Below are 17500 nucleotides of genomic sequence, written 5' to 3' on the forward strand. Positions count from 1 at the left end.
GATGTCACACTGATGTTCATGATTTGAGGCATTTTGTTCAAAAACGCACCAGTCCGCGGCGCGAACTTTCGAAACCAATCTTAGCTAATCAGGACGGAATATGAAAAATGTAACGGTGTTGATCACATGACTATAGACTAGATACTGTACTGAATTAGCGTGATGTTTGGACAAAATCTGTAGGAGCAATATTGACCTGCTGGTGGCGCTATAACAGGCCGATGTGATGTTTGAAATTTGGACAGCTGGTTCTGCTCTGGCCTCCATGGAATGTGCGTGCACTGTTTCACGCCGATCGGTTCACTGGTCCAAACACACACATGGACACACACGGACGGACAGGGGCAAAAACATAGGCGGAGACAATAATTTGATGATTGGAGATAGTGATGCTTTAGGAAGATGCGCAGTAAAATCAGTGTTCATTTATCCAACTGTATCCACCAAATGGATCCATTTATCCACCAAATGGAACCTTACGGATCCATTTGGTCCCATTTGTGTCCACTATCAGAGTTAAATTAACCACTTGAACCCTTACTGCGTCCCTATTCTGGGTATGTCATAGTAGGCAAACATTTGATGGAAATAGCAGATCTAGAAGCTCACAACGTATCACATTCACAATGTGACACGTTGCGAACTTGCGGACAGTTTTGGTGAAGAGGCGAAAAAATGGACCAAGGATAGACTGTGTGTGTGTGTGTGTGTGTGTGTGTGTGTGTGTGTACTATATTTGCTCCTCTTTTTGGCCTTTGTTCCTCTGTTTGGCATTGGTTCAAGTGTGTGCTGTGCTCAGCCACTGGCCTGAGAGGGCAGATGGGGGAGATGAACACTTAGTTTTTGGACATGGCCAATGGCAGAGCAACACACGGCCGCCCGGCTGACATCCACACTAGGGAGGCCACTGTGGCGAATTCATCCTGATGAGGCCCTCTATTGCCTGACAAAACACATCTGCTCTCCATCTCTCTCTCTCTCTCTATCTCTCTCCATCTCTCTTTTATTCTCCTTGTCTCTCTTGCTCACGCACGCACGCACGCACGCACGCACGCACGCACGCACGCACGCACGCACGCACGCACGCACGCACGCACGCGCACGCACACACACACACACACACACACACACACACACACACACACACACACACACACACACACACACACACACACACACACACACACACACACACACACACAAATGTTATACACACGTTGATACTACACACATAATCACATTCACATGCCACACTTTCATAGACAGCCAGACACGCTTTTACACAAAGAAATTCTGCTAAAGCAGGCTTGATACATTGAGCCGCCGTAGTGAACACACAATCAGGTACACACACACACACACGCATGTGCATACACATGCACGCATGTGCGTGAACACACAAACACAGATGCATACAACACTCAACACCTACAGACGGCCATTAATTATACAGACTTGAATTTAATGATGGTAACACACACACACACTAACACACACACATACTGTACACACAAAACACACTTAGCTTTTACACTTTCCAACATCGTGGCAGTCTCCATTATCTCAGTATCAATGCTCTTACTCTGTAAGAGAGAATGTGACGCCCTTAGATAATGGGGAGCACGGAACGAGCTGTGCCTTTCATCATCAGACAGTGCTCTCTGAAAAGCACATGAGCAGCAAAAGCTGGGGTGGAATGGCGGAGCGGAGTGGGGAGAGGGAATGGGGTGGAACGGCGGAGCAGAGCGGGGAGAGGGAATGGGAATGGGAAAAGAGATGTACTGTAGAGCGAGAGAACGATGTGAGGGAGAATAACAAACGAGAGGGGGAGAGCGGTGAGAGGTTGGGCGTTTAATAACCGGGGACAATTAGGATCTCACCTTGAGCCAGATAGACTGTTGTTATCAATGGGGATGGATGGCTCCGCAAGGCTGCAAATGACTGGGGTCTGTCATCACCTTGTGGTGCCTGTCTAGTGCCTTCTGTCAATCTATCTTTCTCCACTAATTAGGAGAAGAGGGATTCACCGCCCACCCCCATGCTTTCCACAGTGGCTGTTTGTGTGCCACTCATTTTGTTAGGTTAGGTGACATGAATCTTGCTCCACACAGTTTTGTTAAACTAATAGACGTTGCCCTTATCAACCAATGCTAAGGACGGAAAAATGAAATGAAAGCATTCACTCATTGGGATGTGTGTGTAGTCATTGGGATAGAGGGTGCTATCAATCAGTAGAAATGATTGGCATGTGTGTGTAGTCATTGGGATAGAGGGTGCTATCAGTCAGTAGAAATGTACTTCCTTCTAAACAAATGGTCGGTCAGTGTATCAGTCTGTGGATGCATGCACACGTACTGTATGTACAGTATAGTTGGAGAAATGGACCGTTGAGGACCATTATCCTGGTCTTCACAAGCCAAATGGTTGTTTTTATGTTTAAAAAAGATTAAGAATAGTAGTGTGTGTGTGTGTGTGTGTGTGTGTGTGTGTGTGTGTGTGTGTGTGTGTGTGTGTGTGTGTGTGTGTGTGTGTGTGTGTGTGTGTGTGTGTGTGTGTGTGTGTGTGTGTGTGTGTGTGTGTGTGTGTGTGTGTGTGTGTGTGTGTGGTTTTCTTCATAAAATAATGAGGTCTGCACACTGTTAGATCAGATACTTTATTGTGCTCAATGTTTTGATCAACAGATCTATATCACCACACAAACTTTTGAATAATTTAGGAAAGAAAATAACGGGGGTTTCTGGCACAAAATATTTTCAGATATACAGTATATCACTTTGGGGGTCCTTGTCATGAAAAGGTTTGGGAACCACTGATCTAATGTGCCATAACACTGCTTAACCTCTGTAAAATAAAGTCATTGGTATCCAGAAACTAAAGCCCACGGGCCATTTGCATTACGGGAAGCAAGAGGCTTCCAGGTGGTCATTGGAGGCAGTCCAGTATAAGACACAGATTCCTTGGCAACCTCAGTTAACATGTATTTTATAGTAAAAGTGTAGTTGGACGGGCGCCCCTGCAGCTTCTGCTTTCAATCATGACATACCTGTACAGCGTACAGTAACTCCATTTTTGAGGTTTTAGATTTTTCCCCCCCCCCATAAATCAGTGCTATTAAACACCCTTTACGTCTGTGTGTTTGTTAAAAAATATATTTAACCAATGAAAACTAGTAAAAAGCGCTTCGGACAAAACCTCTTAACTCCACTACCTCTGCTCCTACAATGCAAAAGTCACAATTTTTTTCTTACATTTTTATCCCACGATTTTGTAACCCAGTTTTCTTTTCACCCAGTGCCAATTATCTAATGTAATCCTGGGCGCTACACTTCCTCTGCCAACCTGGGGGGGCAGCGGACTGACCTCATGCCTCCTTCTATGCATGAGGAGTCCAAGCTGCTTCTTTTCACCTGACAGAGGGGAATTTCCCCGGCCGGACGTAGCGTGTGGAAGGGACACGTTATTCCGACCAGTTCCTTTCCCCTCCATCAGGCGCCCCGGCTGGCCAGGGGGAGGTAGTTTTAGAGACCAGAATTACGGCATGTTTTTGTGAGGGTATCTACCCTAGGGGACACGGGGAGAACATGCAAACTCCACACAGAAAGGCCCTATCGCCAACCCCCGCCTCGGGTATGGGCACTGATGCGGAGGAGGGAACACGCCGCCAGTGCCCACAGCATCCCCAGCGGGAATCGAACCCAGGACCTTCTAGCTGTGAGGCGACAGCACTACCAACTGTGCCACCGTGCCCCACAATACCAACTTTGATGATGCAATATTGCTTTGTTTTTAAATATAAGGTTGTCTTCATTTCCTGAAAAAAAAAACATATTTTTAATTTCCTGAAAAATGAACATTTTGGTATTTGGTGTTTTCTTCCTGTGCGTGTGTGCGTGTGAGAGCGTGCGTGTGTGTGCGTGTGAGAGCGTGCGTGTGTGCGTGCATGCGTGCGTGCATGCGTCTATAATAGTTCATTGGCATCAGATCCAAAACTATGGCCTTGGTCGGGTTCTGTACAGTTACAGTACTGTATCACTCTTGGGACTATGCTGCCATGGTCTTCCACCTTTATTCCATCTAACTAGGCTACATGCCATTACTGTTCACCTTCATGTACACAAGAGTGTCTACCTATGTAACTGTAATGTCAATGACATTATTGCGCTGACGACCTCTCACAAAGGACTCACAAAGTGACTTTGGACCAGTGGCAATCATTTACATCGCAGCCTTTGATTGACTGGTGATGCAAACATAATTGACACATGGCATACACAATCAGATTTCGCGCATTACGGGTAAATTTGATTGACAGCAGTGTGACAGACAGATGGAGAGAGATAGGACAATAAATAAAATGCCAGCTGGTAATCACATGTTGTGCTAATGTTACATGGCTCTAGATCTGGGGGGGGGCTAGTTGATAGGATTCTTTTTAACTAGAACAAATGCACTTAATAGATCAGTAATGTATAGAGCAAGAACACATTGGAATTAGCTGCTCCCGCCATATATAATAAACATAGAGAATAAATCAAGCTTTAAAAATAAATTGAAGGCAGCAGTGATTAGGAAAGAAATCATGTTTGGTTAGCTTGTTGAGAGTTTGATTTCAATTATTAGTAATAGGATATACAATGTTTAGTTTGTAGTTTATAATTTGTTGTAATGTAATATTTCTAGAAGGCATGAAGACTGAAATCTTCAATAACTTTTATTTTGTTTTGTAACTATAATGGCAGAATTCCATTGTATTATGTTTTAATTTGATTGTATGAGTGTTTGGACCCCAGGAAGAGTAGTCTTAAACAATAAACAATGCAACTCATTGCAACTCAATTAGTTGCATTGGTGTGGTTTACCTTAACCCATTTTGACCTGACCTGACCTTCTAAATCCTCCAGTTTTCTGAAATAAATATTTTCACGATCTTTCAAAAATAGCAGACCTACAAGCTCGTAGCTATGAGCTTGTAGATCTGCTATTTTTCAATAGCTAAATTATAACATAAAGGGGTTCCTGCCCAAAATGGGTTAAAAACAGTTTTGTCCCAACCCAACCCTTTGGTGTGGTTTGGGGCTTAAAACTGATGAGAGTGCTTTTAAATGAATCTATGAAGCCATCAAAGCTGCTGCATCACTTGGAGGCACTTAAAAGGAAAACTGTGGAATACTTCCAAGCTAGTATCTCTGTGGTCAACAGACAGTCAGCGAAATATGCTGAGCTAACTTTGAAAGCCTTTCATCAAGCTGCATGGAAGGCTTTCTCAAAAGGTTTAACATTGTTTGCCTCTCTCTCAGCTAATGGGTCCTTGCAGTGACCAGCACAAAATGAGCCAAGGCGATGCAATTGTCTCCGCTCACAACCTGCGTGGTGCGTGCGTCCTCAAGTTGCATGCGTGCCCATGTGAATCTGTTCAAAGCTGAAGCGGCCCCGCCTACCCGCCCGGTCTGAAAATTTGTTTTAAGTGTTCTTGGACAAATCAAATGGCGAAAGTAGCTGTAAAAACATTGAAGACCCCTTCTCTACTCTACTAGATTATATTTTCACTGCATCCATTGCTTGCTTACATACAATAGGGGCTTTATACTTGAGAAGCACTCAGCTGGGTGAAGCTGAAATCCCTTTTTACTGTAGATATTTCATTCAATATACAGCACTCTTTTGGATGAGAAACTTTCATCCTTTTAATTCACACACCCTTTACATTATACTACATCCAGCCCAGTCTACAGTAGAAAAGACTAGGTGCTTCCACTTCTATAGTTGTTTTTGAAGCGGGTTAGATTTCACAATAATCACTTAGGAAAACAAATTCAGATGATTCAATTTGGTAATGTTCAACAGTCTACAGTGGTCAGCCTACAGTGTAGGCTACTGTACTGTATGCTGAATGGCAGTGAAAAACAGCTGCCCACCAGCCATGTCAGTTTCCAAAAAGTGGTCCCTTGGGCTGGCTGAGTTGAGCTGTTTGAGCATCGTGGTACAATGCATGTGTATCACCCACCAGCCGTACCCAGGAGACTGACTCAATCGGAATCATCAGCACTGCTAGCTGTGTGCCTATACAGGAAAACTGGGGAGACAGGGATCCTGGGAGAAGCTGAGGGGAAGAGGAGAAGGGGGGGTGGGGGTGGTTTGAGTTGTGGTATATTCAGGAAGTACTATAAATGTACAGGAATTTGCCTAGGTGGCATCGGTGCCAGGATATTTTGAGAGCTTCCCATAGCAATGCCGTGTACATGCTGACACTTCTAAGTTGCGAGTAAGCTTTGACAACTGGAGAAAGTCGAGGCGAATGTGGAACCTGCCACAGTGTGCTGCAGAAAAATACAATTTATAATGAATGAAAACACATTTTCTGTTCGATCTAAGTTTGTTCTATCTGGCTTCTAATCACAAATGGTAAAGACACCCTATACCGATATCAAAATATTAGACTATGCCTATCAGTCAGGATGAGATCAAGTACACTTTGATGATACAAAGTAATCGGATAGTCATGATGGGAGATCAAGGGAAATGGGGAATATATTAGATGATTTATATCAGAAAATAAACATGAAAAAAAATTATGTGCTGTGAAAAACAAACATCCATCTGTTCTGCGTTACAGTTTTAAGCTTCCAATTCCCTGTAGGGCAGTTGTCATGTTGAGCTGAGGTAAAGCTTGCCAGAAGTAATTGATATCGAAATCAGTTATTTTCAGCGAGCAGTGCCATCATGCGACTGAAGCAAATTGGGTTTAAAACCATGCAGTGCAGGTACAGCCACCTTCATTGCACCGCGGTAAGAATGCAGCAGCACATTTAAGGGTAGAGTCAAATGAGGAACACTTGAGGTGGAAGGCCAAGCGATGGGCCGCAGGGATTTGGCAAGAGCAATGGGGGAGCTGTGAACGGCTAATATCCCCCAATTTCTCTTTCAGCCGAGGAAAGAGTGAGAGGAGTCTGCAGAAGAATCCCTTGGATGAGTCCCAGTAGTGCAATAGTCACAGAGAAGACTTGCAGCGTCTGCTCCTTCTGCCTGTACTGTCTCAGCACTTGTTTTACCCTCAATCCTCCTTTCCGGATCGAATCGCAGTAAACTGTGCCATTAATTGCGACGCTAACTCAATCAGTGGTGGGCTTGTCGGAGGCAGCGTGTGCGTCTTTGTTTGTGTGAGTGGGAGAGTGTGCGTGTGTGTGCGTGAGTATCTATTTGAATGCACAGAGGTCTGTGTGTGTAAGGCCTGTATTTTTGTGTCCGTGCGCGTGAGTGTGTAATGAGTTTTGGTGCTGAGGTAAAGGGGAAAAACAGCAGAGCCTAGCATGTCCCTGCCGGGGGACTGGATCAGGGAGGTCTGTCGGAAGTAAGTAGACAGCTGAGGAATGGCATTTAAATCAACAGTGTTTACGCATGGCTTCGTTGCGCCGCTGATGAGTTTGGCATTGATTAACTCTGAGGAAGAACTTTTATGTTAAGAAGTCACACAATGACCTCATCTAACCAGATCATACCGCTATTTGTCATCACGAAATGCTCTGGCACTGTACACAGATTTCAGCATGCTGCTTTTTAATTGTTTACTAAATATAGACCTATCCCTGATACACATTGTACATTGCTCCCCCCATTCATTGCATGTGGAATTCACCACACAGTAGTGTAAAGTAACTAAATTGGTTAGTAACTAACTAACCAATTTCGAGGTTTCTGTACTTAACTTGAGTATTTCCAATTTCAAATACTTTTACTTCTACTCCACTACATCTCTGATCCAAATATTGTACTTTTACTCCACTAGATTTATTTGACAATTTTAGTTAATTGTTAATTTGTAGATTTTGATTATTATTACAAAACATACATTAACCACTTCAGCCTACATTTCCGCCATTTGAAAAGGTCACATTTTTACAAGCTCACAATGTGCTATTTTCAAAAGATGTGTATACATTTGAAATTGAAATTGCATAATGCATAATGAGCATTTTTACTTACTGTACATTTTGATGACAATACTTTTGTATAACCAAGTACATTTTGAATTCCGGACTTTTACTTGTAACAAAGTATTTCCATAATACTTTATTGTTACTTTTTCCTAAGTAAAGTAAAAAATGTGAATGTGGTGGAATGTTTTTCCACCACTGGTGTATACACAGGACAAGCAGCAGAATGCTAGATGTGCATCTGCCGCATGTTTACATTGGTAAACAACCACCAGCATGCTGACAATCTGACACTGTGCTCTGTGTGAAAGGAAACCAAAACATTGCCAATTTCACGATGTATACGTGTAGATAATGTACGCATCGGTGTACATTACATAACAGTTGCGCTAGTCACGTTTTGATTGAATTAACACCTATAAGATTTGTCAATGTTTTATCATTAAACATAACTGTAAAATACAAATTTCCACTTTCTCCCAAATCCCTGTAGTACTTCTATGCCAGTCTGTACCCCCATTTGAGAAACATCGTCTATGACGTATGACTGAAACTTTGGGCAAGGTTTCAGCCTGATCCAGTCACATTTGACTTGATTATAAAATTAAAGTAAACATGTTTGCATGTTTCCAGTGGTTTGCAAGATTAGCCCTGGATGCACAGACAGACAGACAGACAGACAGACAGACAGACAGACGGATCCATTTCTTGACAGTTTGCCTCTTGTAAAACCATCCTGTAGAAGACATTTAATTCTCTCTATGTTTCCTTCATTGTTCCCTTGGGGAGTAGCTGGATCACACGCATGTGCCACCTAGTGTTAAAAATAGGTATTAATTGTATCCGGTATTTGTTATATCAAACTATAGTGTTAAAATGCTTACAGCGGAATGGAGAAATCATCCGTCAAGGGTTTCTGCCTTGCCCCGTAGGGAGGTTCCCCTCCCCTACTGGGCAGGTCTTCTGGCGGGGTTTCTTTCTTTTTCATGAGTGGGGCGTTGTCAACAGACTGAATACCCCATCTCAGCACCAGCCTCATGTGGCTTGGCTCACTAATCATTAGACTCCCTACCCACACCTCATGGTGTTGAATCCTGCTTGCGCCACAATTCTTCCGCCAACCACGGACAGTTGTTTTTTTGAAGATAAAGTAAAGTTGTAGACCTACGTACGTGCTTCTGCGTGTGGTTAGGGTTAGGTATAGGGTTAGTAATGTCGGATTATACGCACCCCTGCCACTCGACTACTGGGTTGTGCTGCTGGATGCCAGGGGTTGTGCTACTACATGTATGTCTGGCAAATATAGTTGACGGATACTTTCTCCAGCGTGCATGTTTACACCGGCCCAACTATTATATGTGTGATGTCATGCATAGCTGTTGTTCGGTGTATATAGCAGCAGCGTGTTTATTTATGCATGTGATTGAATAAGATCGATTCCATTTTCTCACTGCTGACACAGTGAACTAATAATATTGATTACGTTGTTAATGCACCTCCAACACAAGGGTGGGCTAGACATTTTAGAGGTTTATTTTAGATTGCTGCCTCTGTGGTGCTTAACTGAGTCAGCAGCACACCACAAATTGCAAAGATGTGTTTTGTCTTCACAGAACCGATTTTATTCTTTTAGAGAAGAAACTTTAAATGCTGTGTTCAAAAGAATGATGCTCGAAAGTAGTTCTAAATACTGTAGGTTCTAACTAGGCCTTGCAATGGTACCTCAAAGCAATATTTAACTTTATTCTGTCAATATGAGTTCATGAGCAGCCAATCCCTGGCATGATAGTTTCATTGGGAATGTATTCAGGAGCAGAGCTCATGCTCTGTTTCTTCTTCAAGCTTCTTTATTCATTTATAAGTTAATAGAGAAGCGCTAACTTCTTTGCTAACAGGCAAGCTCATAATTATTCAGCTCTTGTGGGGGAACACACCATTTAGCGTTACTGTACGTAAAGCCTGATTTATACTTCGTACTGTATATGACGGTGTCCCGAATAAAAATAAATCAGATATCAGAAAAATAATCTCACAGCTTGTGCTTGTAAATCTGCTGCTTTTGGCATACAGTATAAGTGTCATCGTGGACATAACTCAACCAAACATTAGTGATGGGAGTGTCAGGCCTCACTCCAGCACCAGGAGGAATAGTTATATCAGAACATCAGAACCCTATGTGCTGGTGAATGTCTTCCCAGGAAGCATAAACAAAGAACATACACAAAGCAAAAAGATTGACAGCACTGAGACTTTAGTGGCAGTATTGGGGAATGCACAGTATCGTTGGTGTGCTCCTCCAGACTACTAGTGTTGGAGCACAGTGAAATATCACACAACACAGTCAGACAGCATCCACTCTACTGTATGTCGCTGTTGGCATTAATTTATACCACCACCGCACGACCATGTTTCTATGTCACCAGATGTTCTGGCCACTAAGGCTTCTTCCCTGTACTCAAAAAAAGAAAGAAAAGAAAAGTCTCTTTAGCTGTAGCAGTAGCGTACCATTGTTATTTAGTGATACCATCGCTATTCTCAAAAGACTCTTTTTAGCGCAGACGTGAAAGGTACAGTGGTACTATCTTTCTCTCAACTCTTTTTCCCTGCACTCTCTCTCGTTTCTCTCTCTCTCTCTCTCTCTCTCTCTCTCTCTCCCCTGCCTCCTTCCTTTGCTAGCTCGCTCCCTCGGCAGTCTTGTGCAGGCTTTACTAACGAGCTGTGCTTTCCTGCTCATAGGAAAATGATGATGAGACAGCAAAACCGCCACGGAGACAATGCACAGCGCAGGGAGAGAGAGAGTGGGCGCGAGAGAGAAAGAAAGAGAACATGGTATAGGGGAAGAGAACGGGAATGAGAGCCATCGCTCTTTCTGTGTTCTGTGTTTTTGTTACATATGCTTATCTCCCCGGGGAGCACTAGATCTCCATGTAGGTCTCTCTGCACTGGTTTATTGTGCATGTCTGCTGAATTGCTGTATCCTTTAGTAATTTAATGAAGGAATTTGGAAAATGTCTAATTCCAAGTCTTTCTCTGACACTGCGTCGTTGATTGTAGTCTGTGATAAACTCTCTCTGTTGCGTAGATGTCGCCATAGCTCTTCTTTTTTTTTTTTTTTTTTTTTTGCGGCTTACGCCTTTTATTGATTTTTGAAGGGACAGACAGTAGGCTGACAGGAAACGGGAGAGAGATGGGGGGATGACATGCAGTAAAGGCCGTGTCGGGTCCGGGAGTCGAACCCGCGGCACACTGCGACTGGATTACCAGTCTGGTGCCCAGACCGTTACGCTACGGCCTGGGCCTGCCATAGCTCTTCTGACTTCTTTTACAAAGAAAAACACAAATTTAACTGTGTGTTAAGTGTATTAGTTTTAAAAAGGTACATTTTTGCTTCCCCACAAATGCATGGTCACGCTGCACTTTTATTGTACCTATGAGGGTGGATTCTGCTAATGTATTTCAATGGACATGGAGCATTCTTTGCAGCAATCCGCTCCATTCCCATTGAAATGCCTTAGCAGAATCCGCCCTCATTAGGTAGAATAAAAGTGTGGTGTGACCGTGCCCTAAGAGTTATAGATCCACCTTTGACGCAACTCGCTGGTGCACATTTACACTTTTTCTTCCGTTAAGGTCCTTGCAGACTTTTTCTGGAAAAACAGCGGGAAAATGCAGCAAAAAATCCGAAGAGCAGTGTGCAGTGTGCCTGGACCTTTAAGCTGATCCTATAGCCCTAATCGTCATGGAAGTTCCACAGAACTTCATGTGTTTCTCTCCTGATAAGCACTGATTATAGATCCTCTCGGATCCACTCGGGTATTACACATACAGTAATGATAAACCTGTGGTAATAGAATGGGATCCGACCTGGACCAACTAGAGTCTAGACCATAATAAAACATAGAACCGAAACCACATGGTTCTACAATTTTCTCAGATTTTGGTTCAGGTGGACCTGTGAAGACCTCTAACCCCCCACCCCCCACCCCTCTCTCTCTCTCTCTCTCTCTCTGCTTCAACCCACCTAGACTCTTTTCTCTTTCACACTCTCTCACACACCCTTCCTACTTTTTCATCCGCGCATCTATACATCGCTCTGCCTCTCTCTACTCTTAATTGTCCTTTTCTTTCTCCCTGTCTCCTGAACCCCTGCCATCATCCCTCACAGCCCTGCAACCTTTCCATCTTGTGTCACTAGCATACAGTAAGTGCACTGCTTACATAACACCATACACCTAGAGGGACTCCTTATCCTACTCTTGGTCCATTTGTCCTCCTCACCTCTCTCTCTCTCTCTCTCTCTCCTTTCTACCAAACCTACTCTTCTTCCGCTCCTCCTCACCTGACCCCCTCCCACCCCCCCTCCCCCATTTCCTTTTCCTCATCATCCTGCCACTGCTTGCTCTGTCTCTCCAGAGAAACTCTAGTAACTGTCATTGACACCCCTGGACGTCAGACTAAATACAACACTTAACTGTCATTGACTCCACCAGAGGCCAGAACTGTGTTTTCAGTGATTACGCTAAAGATCACTCTACGTCAGTGTATGAATGGTTCTAGGTTGCTAGGCAACCAATAGAACCGGATAGATAGATTCACAAAAATGCATTTATCTCAGAGTTATTGGTCAAAATAAGCTTTATTCAACGGCCCATAACTAAAGAACCGATGATCGCGGTTACAACATCTATTTTGTGGGTGAAAGAAAAGACCCGTCACTCGTTTTATTTATTTTTTACATCTGGTTCACGTCTCAGGAACCGTGAGCCTACTGAAAAACACTGGCAGTGGCGGAAGAATTAATTAATTAATTAATATCTTAATTAGTTAAATTGAAAATTGTGTTAATTTAACATAAATGCAACCAATTGTAACCAGTGTTACAAATTGACACCTGCCACCTGAAGAAGGGAAAAATAATAATATACATTCATTATAATGTTGCTAGTATGTCTTTTTTAAGATTTATTTAATGATAATGCAAACATCATTCAAAACAACGAATTACAAAATCAAGATTTTCTTTTTTTGTTAGACAAGACAAACTCAAAAAAGAAAACTAAAAACAGCCAAAACACCCCCCCCCCCCCCCCCAACCCCAGAAAGGTAAACTACACAGCTCTCATTACTCACCATAACACCAGAGGAGATATTGAAGGTAGAACCTCAAAGAACCTACCCCATATCTTTTCAAAAGTAGCAGGCTTTCTCCTTACATTGTACAGTATCTTTTCAGAAGTACAGTATGATGAAAGCTCATTCAGCTTTCATCTCTGTGAAGGTGAGTTTTCAGATTTCCAATTAACCAAAATGATTTTCTTCGCAGCTGTACTGGCGAGTAACACAAAATACTATTTGTTAAAATGTATGTTGATCAATGTAACGTCACCCAGTAACCAAATTCTTGGATCATGTGGTATTTCAATCTCTATGATATCAGAGACAGTAGACATGATGAACTTCCAGTAATCAATCAGAAGTGGGCAGCTCCATAACATATTATATGTAATAGGCAACCTTCTGTTATCTTACATCTTTGGCACATAGGGGAAATACTCCTATCAATCTTGTGTAACCTGAGCGGGGTAATGTAAGTTTCATGAAAACTGTTAAATTGCATCTGTCTATGTTTGCTGGTTGCTAGTATGTCCAATGTTAGCCCAACAGTATCTTGTTTATTTGCCAATCTCCACTGACAGTGGTAGCTTAAAACAATGCGAATGAAACGAGTGTTGTGGCTGCGGGGGGCATTGAGGCAGATTGCCTACATGGGATGGAGTTCGGTATATACAGTATATCCCTACGGCATACATCCCTGTTTCTGTGGTACTCTCTCGCTCTCGCTCTCACACACACACACACACACACACACACACACACACACACACACACACACACACACACACAACACACGCGAATACACCTCAATGCTCAACCACCCTGCCCCCCATCCACCGCCGTGCTCTCTGAGTTTGACGGCTGCTCCTTGATCTTCCTCGCTCTCGCTCTCCTGCCTTCCTCTGCCGAATTTCTCAATGAATGGGTCTCCACTCTTTCCCGTTTCTGCTTCACCCCGTTTGCATCCACGATTCCCCTCACAGCGTGATTATATATTCACTACACCCTCTCTCGTATCATTCCCCTCTCCACAACTCCACCTATTTCAACTGCACCCCCACCCTTCCCTTCTCTAAATATAGTCTCTTTGAAGCATGGCTCTGTTGTCTCTTCCCGCAACTCTGCAAGACAAAAATCTGTCATCTCACATCTGAACGCCAGGGATAGAGGGGGGAGAGAGAGAGAGAGAGGGGGAGAGAGAGAGAGAGAGAGAGAGAGAGAGAGAGGGAACAAGATAAGATTGATGGCCCAGAAAGAACACTGGTTAAGAGAATTGGTATTCATATGCCTCAGCATGTGTGTAATGGCAACCGAATGGAAGGGATCAACAAAAGCTAAGGCGAGCGGAGGGTAAAATATGGAGATAAGAGAACGGCTAGAAAGCTACAGCGCAGAGGATAGAGAGAGACAGAGATAGATGGAGAGAGAGAGGTGTTATGACTTTTTCTGATCCTCGCTTTGTAATTGAATCATAATCTCTCCAGAGACCTGACCAGTTACTGTGTGTGTGTGTGTGTGTGTGTGTGTGTGTGTGTGTGTGTGTGTGTGTGTGTGTGTGTGTGTGTGTGTGTGTGTGTGTGTGTGTGTGTGTGTGTGTGTGTGTGTGTGTGTGTGTGTGTGTGTGTGTGTGTGTGTGTGTGTGTGTGTGTGTGCGCCCACAGTCTATGGTTCACACTCTATAACATACGACGAATTAGACCTTAGTCCTCCTTACACATCATTCATGCTTGCAGACAGCATGCATGCATTATTGCAAGGTATAGGAAAGAATAGAGTAAGAATAGAGAAAGGGGTAGAGGAGAAATGAGAACAGAACAGGGGGGAGGAAGAGATAGAGAGAAAGAGAGTGGGAAGGAGTGAAAGGTACTCATTCAGCCATAGTACAGCACAATACCTCCACCTACTGTGACACGTGTGCAACTGCATGTCAATGTGCCGCAGACCCTCACCACTGCAGCTATAAGGACACATCCCCTCTCATCATGTCACCTGCAGCAAGCCCTTCTAATGACTTCTACTTGGCGTAATTACAGATGGCATCATTTACATAATGAGTATACTTAGCATTATAAACTTTCAACAGCGCAGCATGGGGGCTGAATGCTGAATCGTGTTGCGTCACCTCGGCCTATTTGTGTGGTGCTGAACCGAGAGAGGACTGAAGTGTCTCGTGGAGTGCTATGCTGGTCCACCCTGCTGTACCGTGATGTAATCTATCTCACACAGCGGTGGACTGGTTGAAGTACTCTTCAAGTAGCCTCGGGAACCTTCCCGAGCCATGCAACCCATAAGGCAGCAGCCTACAGTATCTCCTGTTTCTGTAGTGTGAAGTGGCGTGATGCACAAGTGCACCCCCTGGACATGATGTACAACTGCACCCCCTGGACATGATGCACAAGTACACCCCCCTGGACATGATGCTATTGTCGCAGGGACTTACCCCCCGTAGTCCAACCCTTGATCCTGAGTGCGAAGCAGGGAGGTTTTGAGTCCCATTTTTATAGTCTTTGGTATGACCTGGCCCGGGGGATTGAACCCTGACCCGGCCTCCCAATCTCAGGGGGGACACTCTTAACCACAAGGCCACTAGTCTGAGCTGGACTAGAGGAGACAAAGGGGTTGCGACAGGGACATAGACGAATTTAAAAACGGGTCTCATGGTCGCAGCTTACGTATTTCCTGTAGGCGGACTCTACGTAGCTGCGGGGTTTAAACCCTCACCAGGCGCATCTCTCCTATTACAGTGAACGGTAGAGTGACTGCCTGGCTCAAACGTTACTCTTTTACCTGCTTTTTACTAACACTAACATTACAAACATTATGGCTGCTCCAACAGTAGTGGCAACATTCCAAAAAAATGTCAAACGGAATGTCAAAATATCCAACCAGAGCCATTGAGTAATGGTTGAGACGAAGCAGTGAAAGGTCCTGAAAGATACATAACGTCAGTCTTACCCAATACCCAATCTTTCTGTTTTATGAACACAAGGCTGCCATACTTTATACCTCATACTAAGCATTTAAAGTAGAATGGAGGGCAAAAATGAAAAAGATCCAAAATGGTGCATAAAGAGACACACACACACACACACACACACACACACACACACATACACATACACACACACTACATGTTTACAGATGCTCACTCACAGAGGCAGAAACAGCCATCAGACGACTCCTGGATGACCTACTGTACCTGCCCTCTAGCCATCGGCCAGGTTACCCCCCCCCCCCCACACACACACACACACACACATACACACCTCGCTTACCCACTCCCCCCCCCCCCCCCCCCCCCATGTGGCCAGAGAGCACACATTCGACACACTGACACGAGCTTCTTCCGCCTCGCTGACCCCGTGTAGGCAGTCTCCGAGGGGAGGAAAGGCAGGCTATTATTTTCTGCAACATCGCCGGCTTTTCGCCACTAGAGAGAGCGAGGACAATGTGTGTGTTTTATATGCATAGGAGGAGGGAAGCTTATCGCCTGCAGGAGAACATGATGACGACAACAACAAATAAATAAAACACAAAACAGTGTTTCTCTGCGCAGGGAAAAGGTTGCCTATTGCTGTTTACGGGGATTTGTGGAATATGATGGATGTTTCTTTCTTTTCTTATCCACTCCTTTTGCCCATTCCTTTCTCTATCTGTCCTTTTTATTTCCGTCCTCACTTTTTCTTTTGGGCGAGGTTACTCACCTCCATTCAGTCCAAGCTCGGTTGAATTAGTCACTTAATTGACACATTAGCTGACAAAGCAACTTATTTGTGTGTGTGTCTCTCTCTCTCTCTCTCTCTCTCCCCCCCCCAGTCTGCGGAGAGAGGGTTACACGGTGCAGGTCAGCGTCAACGACTACTTGGACATTTACTGCCCGCACTACAACGTCACCCAGCGGGGGTCCCTGGAGCGCACCGTGGCCGAGCAGTATGTCCTGTACATGGTCAACTACCGCGGCTACCGCACCTGCGACCCCCAGATGGGCTTCAAGCGCTGGGAGTGCAACCGGCCCCACGCGCCCCACGCCCCCATCAAGTTCTCTGAGAAGTTCCAGCGCTACAGCGCCTTCTCCCTGGGCTACGAGTTCAACGTGGGCCACGAGTACTACTACATCTGTGAGTCGGGGGTTCTGAGATTGGGTTCCGTGGTTGGTTACTTTATTCAACCCATTGTATTGGGGGGGCGGGGCGGGGGTCGCGAGACATGGCCAAAGCATTTCCGGGGGTCCCCAGCTAAAAAGGTTTAGAACCCCTGCTCTAAACGATGAGATAATTCTGTCACCTCATGCTACCCTGCGATGATGTATCACTCTGATATGACGCACTGCAGCTGGTGACAGTGGTAATGAGCAAGCCTCAGGCTAGAGCACTTTGTGATCCATTGATCATTGAGCATAATGAGGAACCCATGTTTGTCCTCTGTCGTCTGCATAAGATCCATGATGACACTGC

The 17500-nt window shown here is 44.4% G+C and overlaps 1 protein-coding gene across 2 annotated transcripts in view; it reads left to right on the forward strand.

Moving 5' to 3' along the window:
* The window catches only part of efna3a (ephrin-A3a), a 119481-nt gene that overhangs the window by 57330 nt on the left and 44651 nt on the right, over nucleotides 1-17500 (forward strand). For both annotated transcript variants that reach the window (XM_083765159.1, XM_083765158.1), the window contains exon 2: nucleotides 16863-17164. In XM_083765159.1, coding sequence (XP_083621285.1) covers nucleotides 16863-17164 — 302 coding nt within the window. The remainder of the gene's footprint in view (nucleotides 1-16862; nucleotides 17165-17500) is intronic.

This window comes from Protomyctophum parallelum (genome assembly GCF_964188405.1).
Source record: "Protomyctophum parallelum genome assembly, chromosome: 1".
NCBI classification, from domain to species: domain Eukaryota; kingdom Metazoa; phylum Chordata; class Actinopteri; order Myctophiformes; family Myctophidae; genus Protomyctophum; species Protomyctophum parallelum.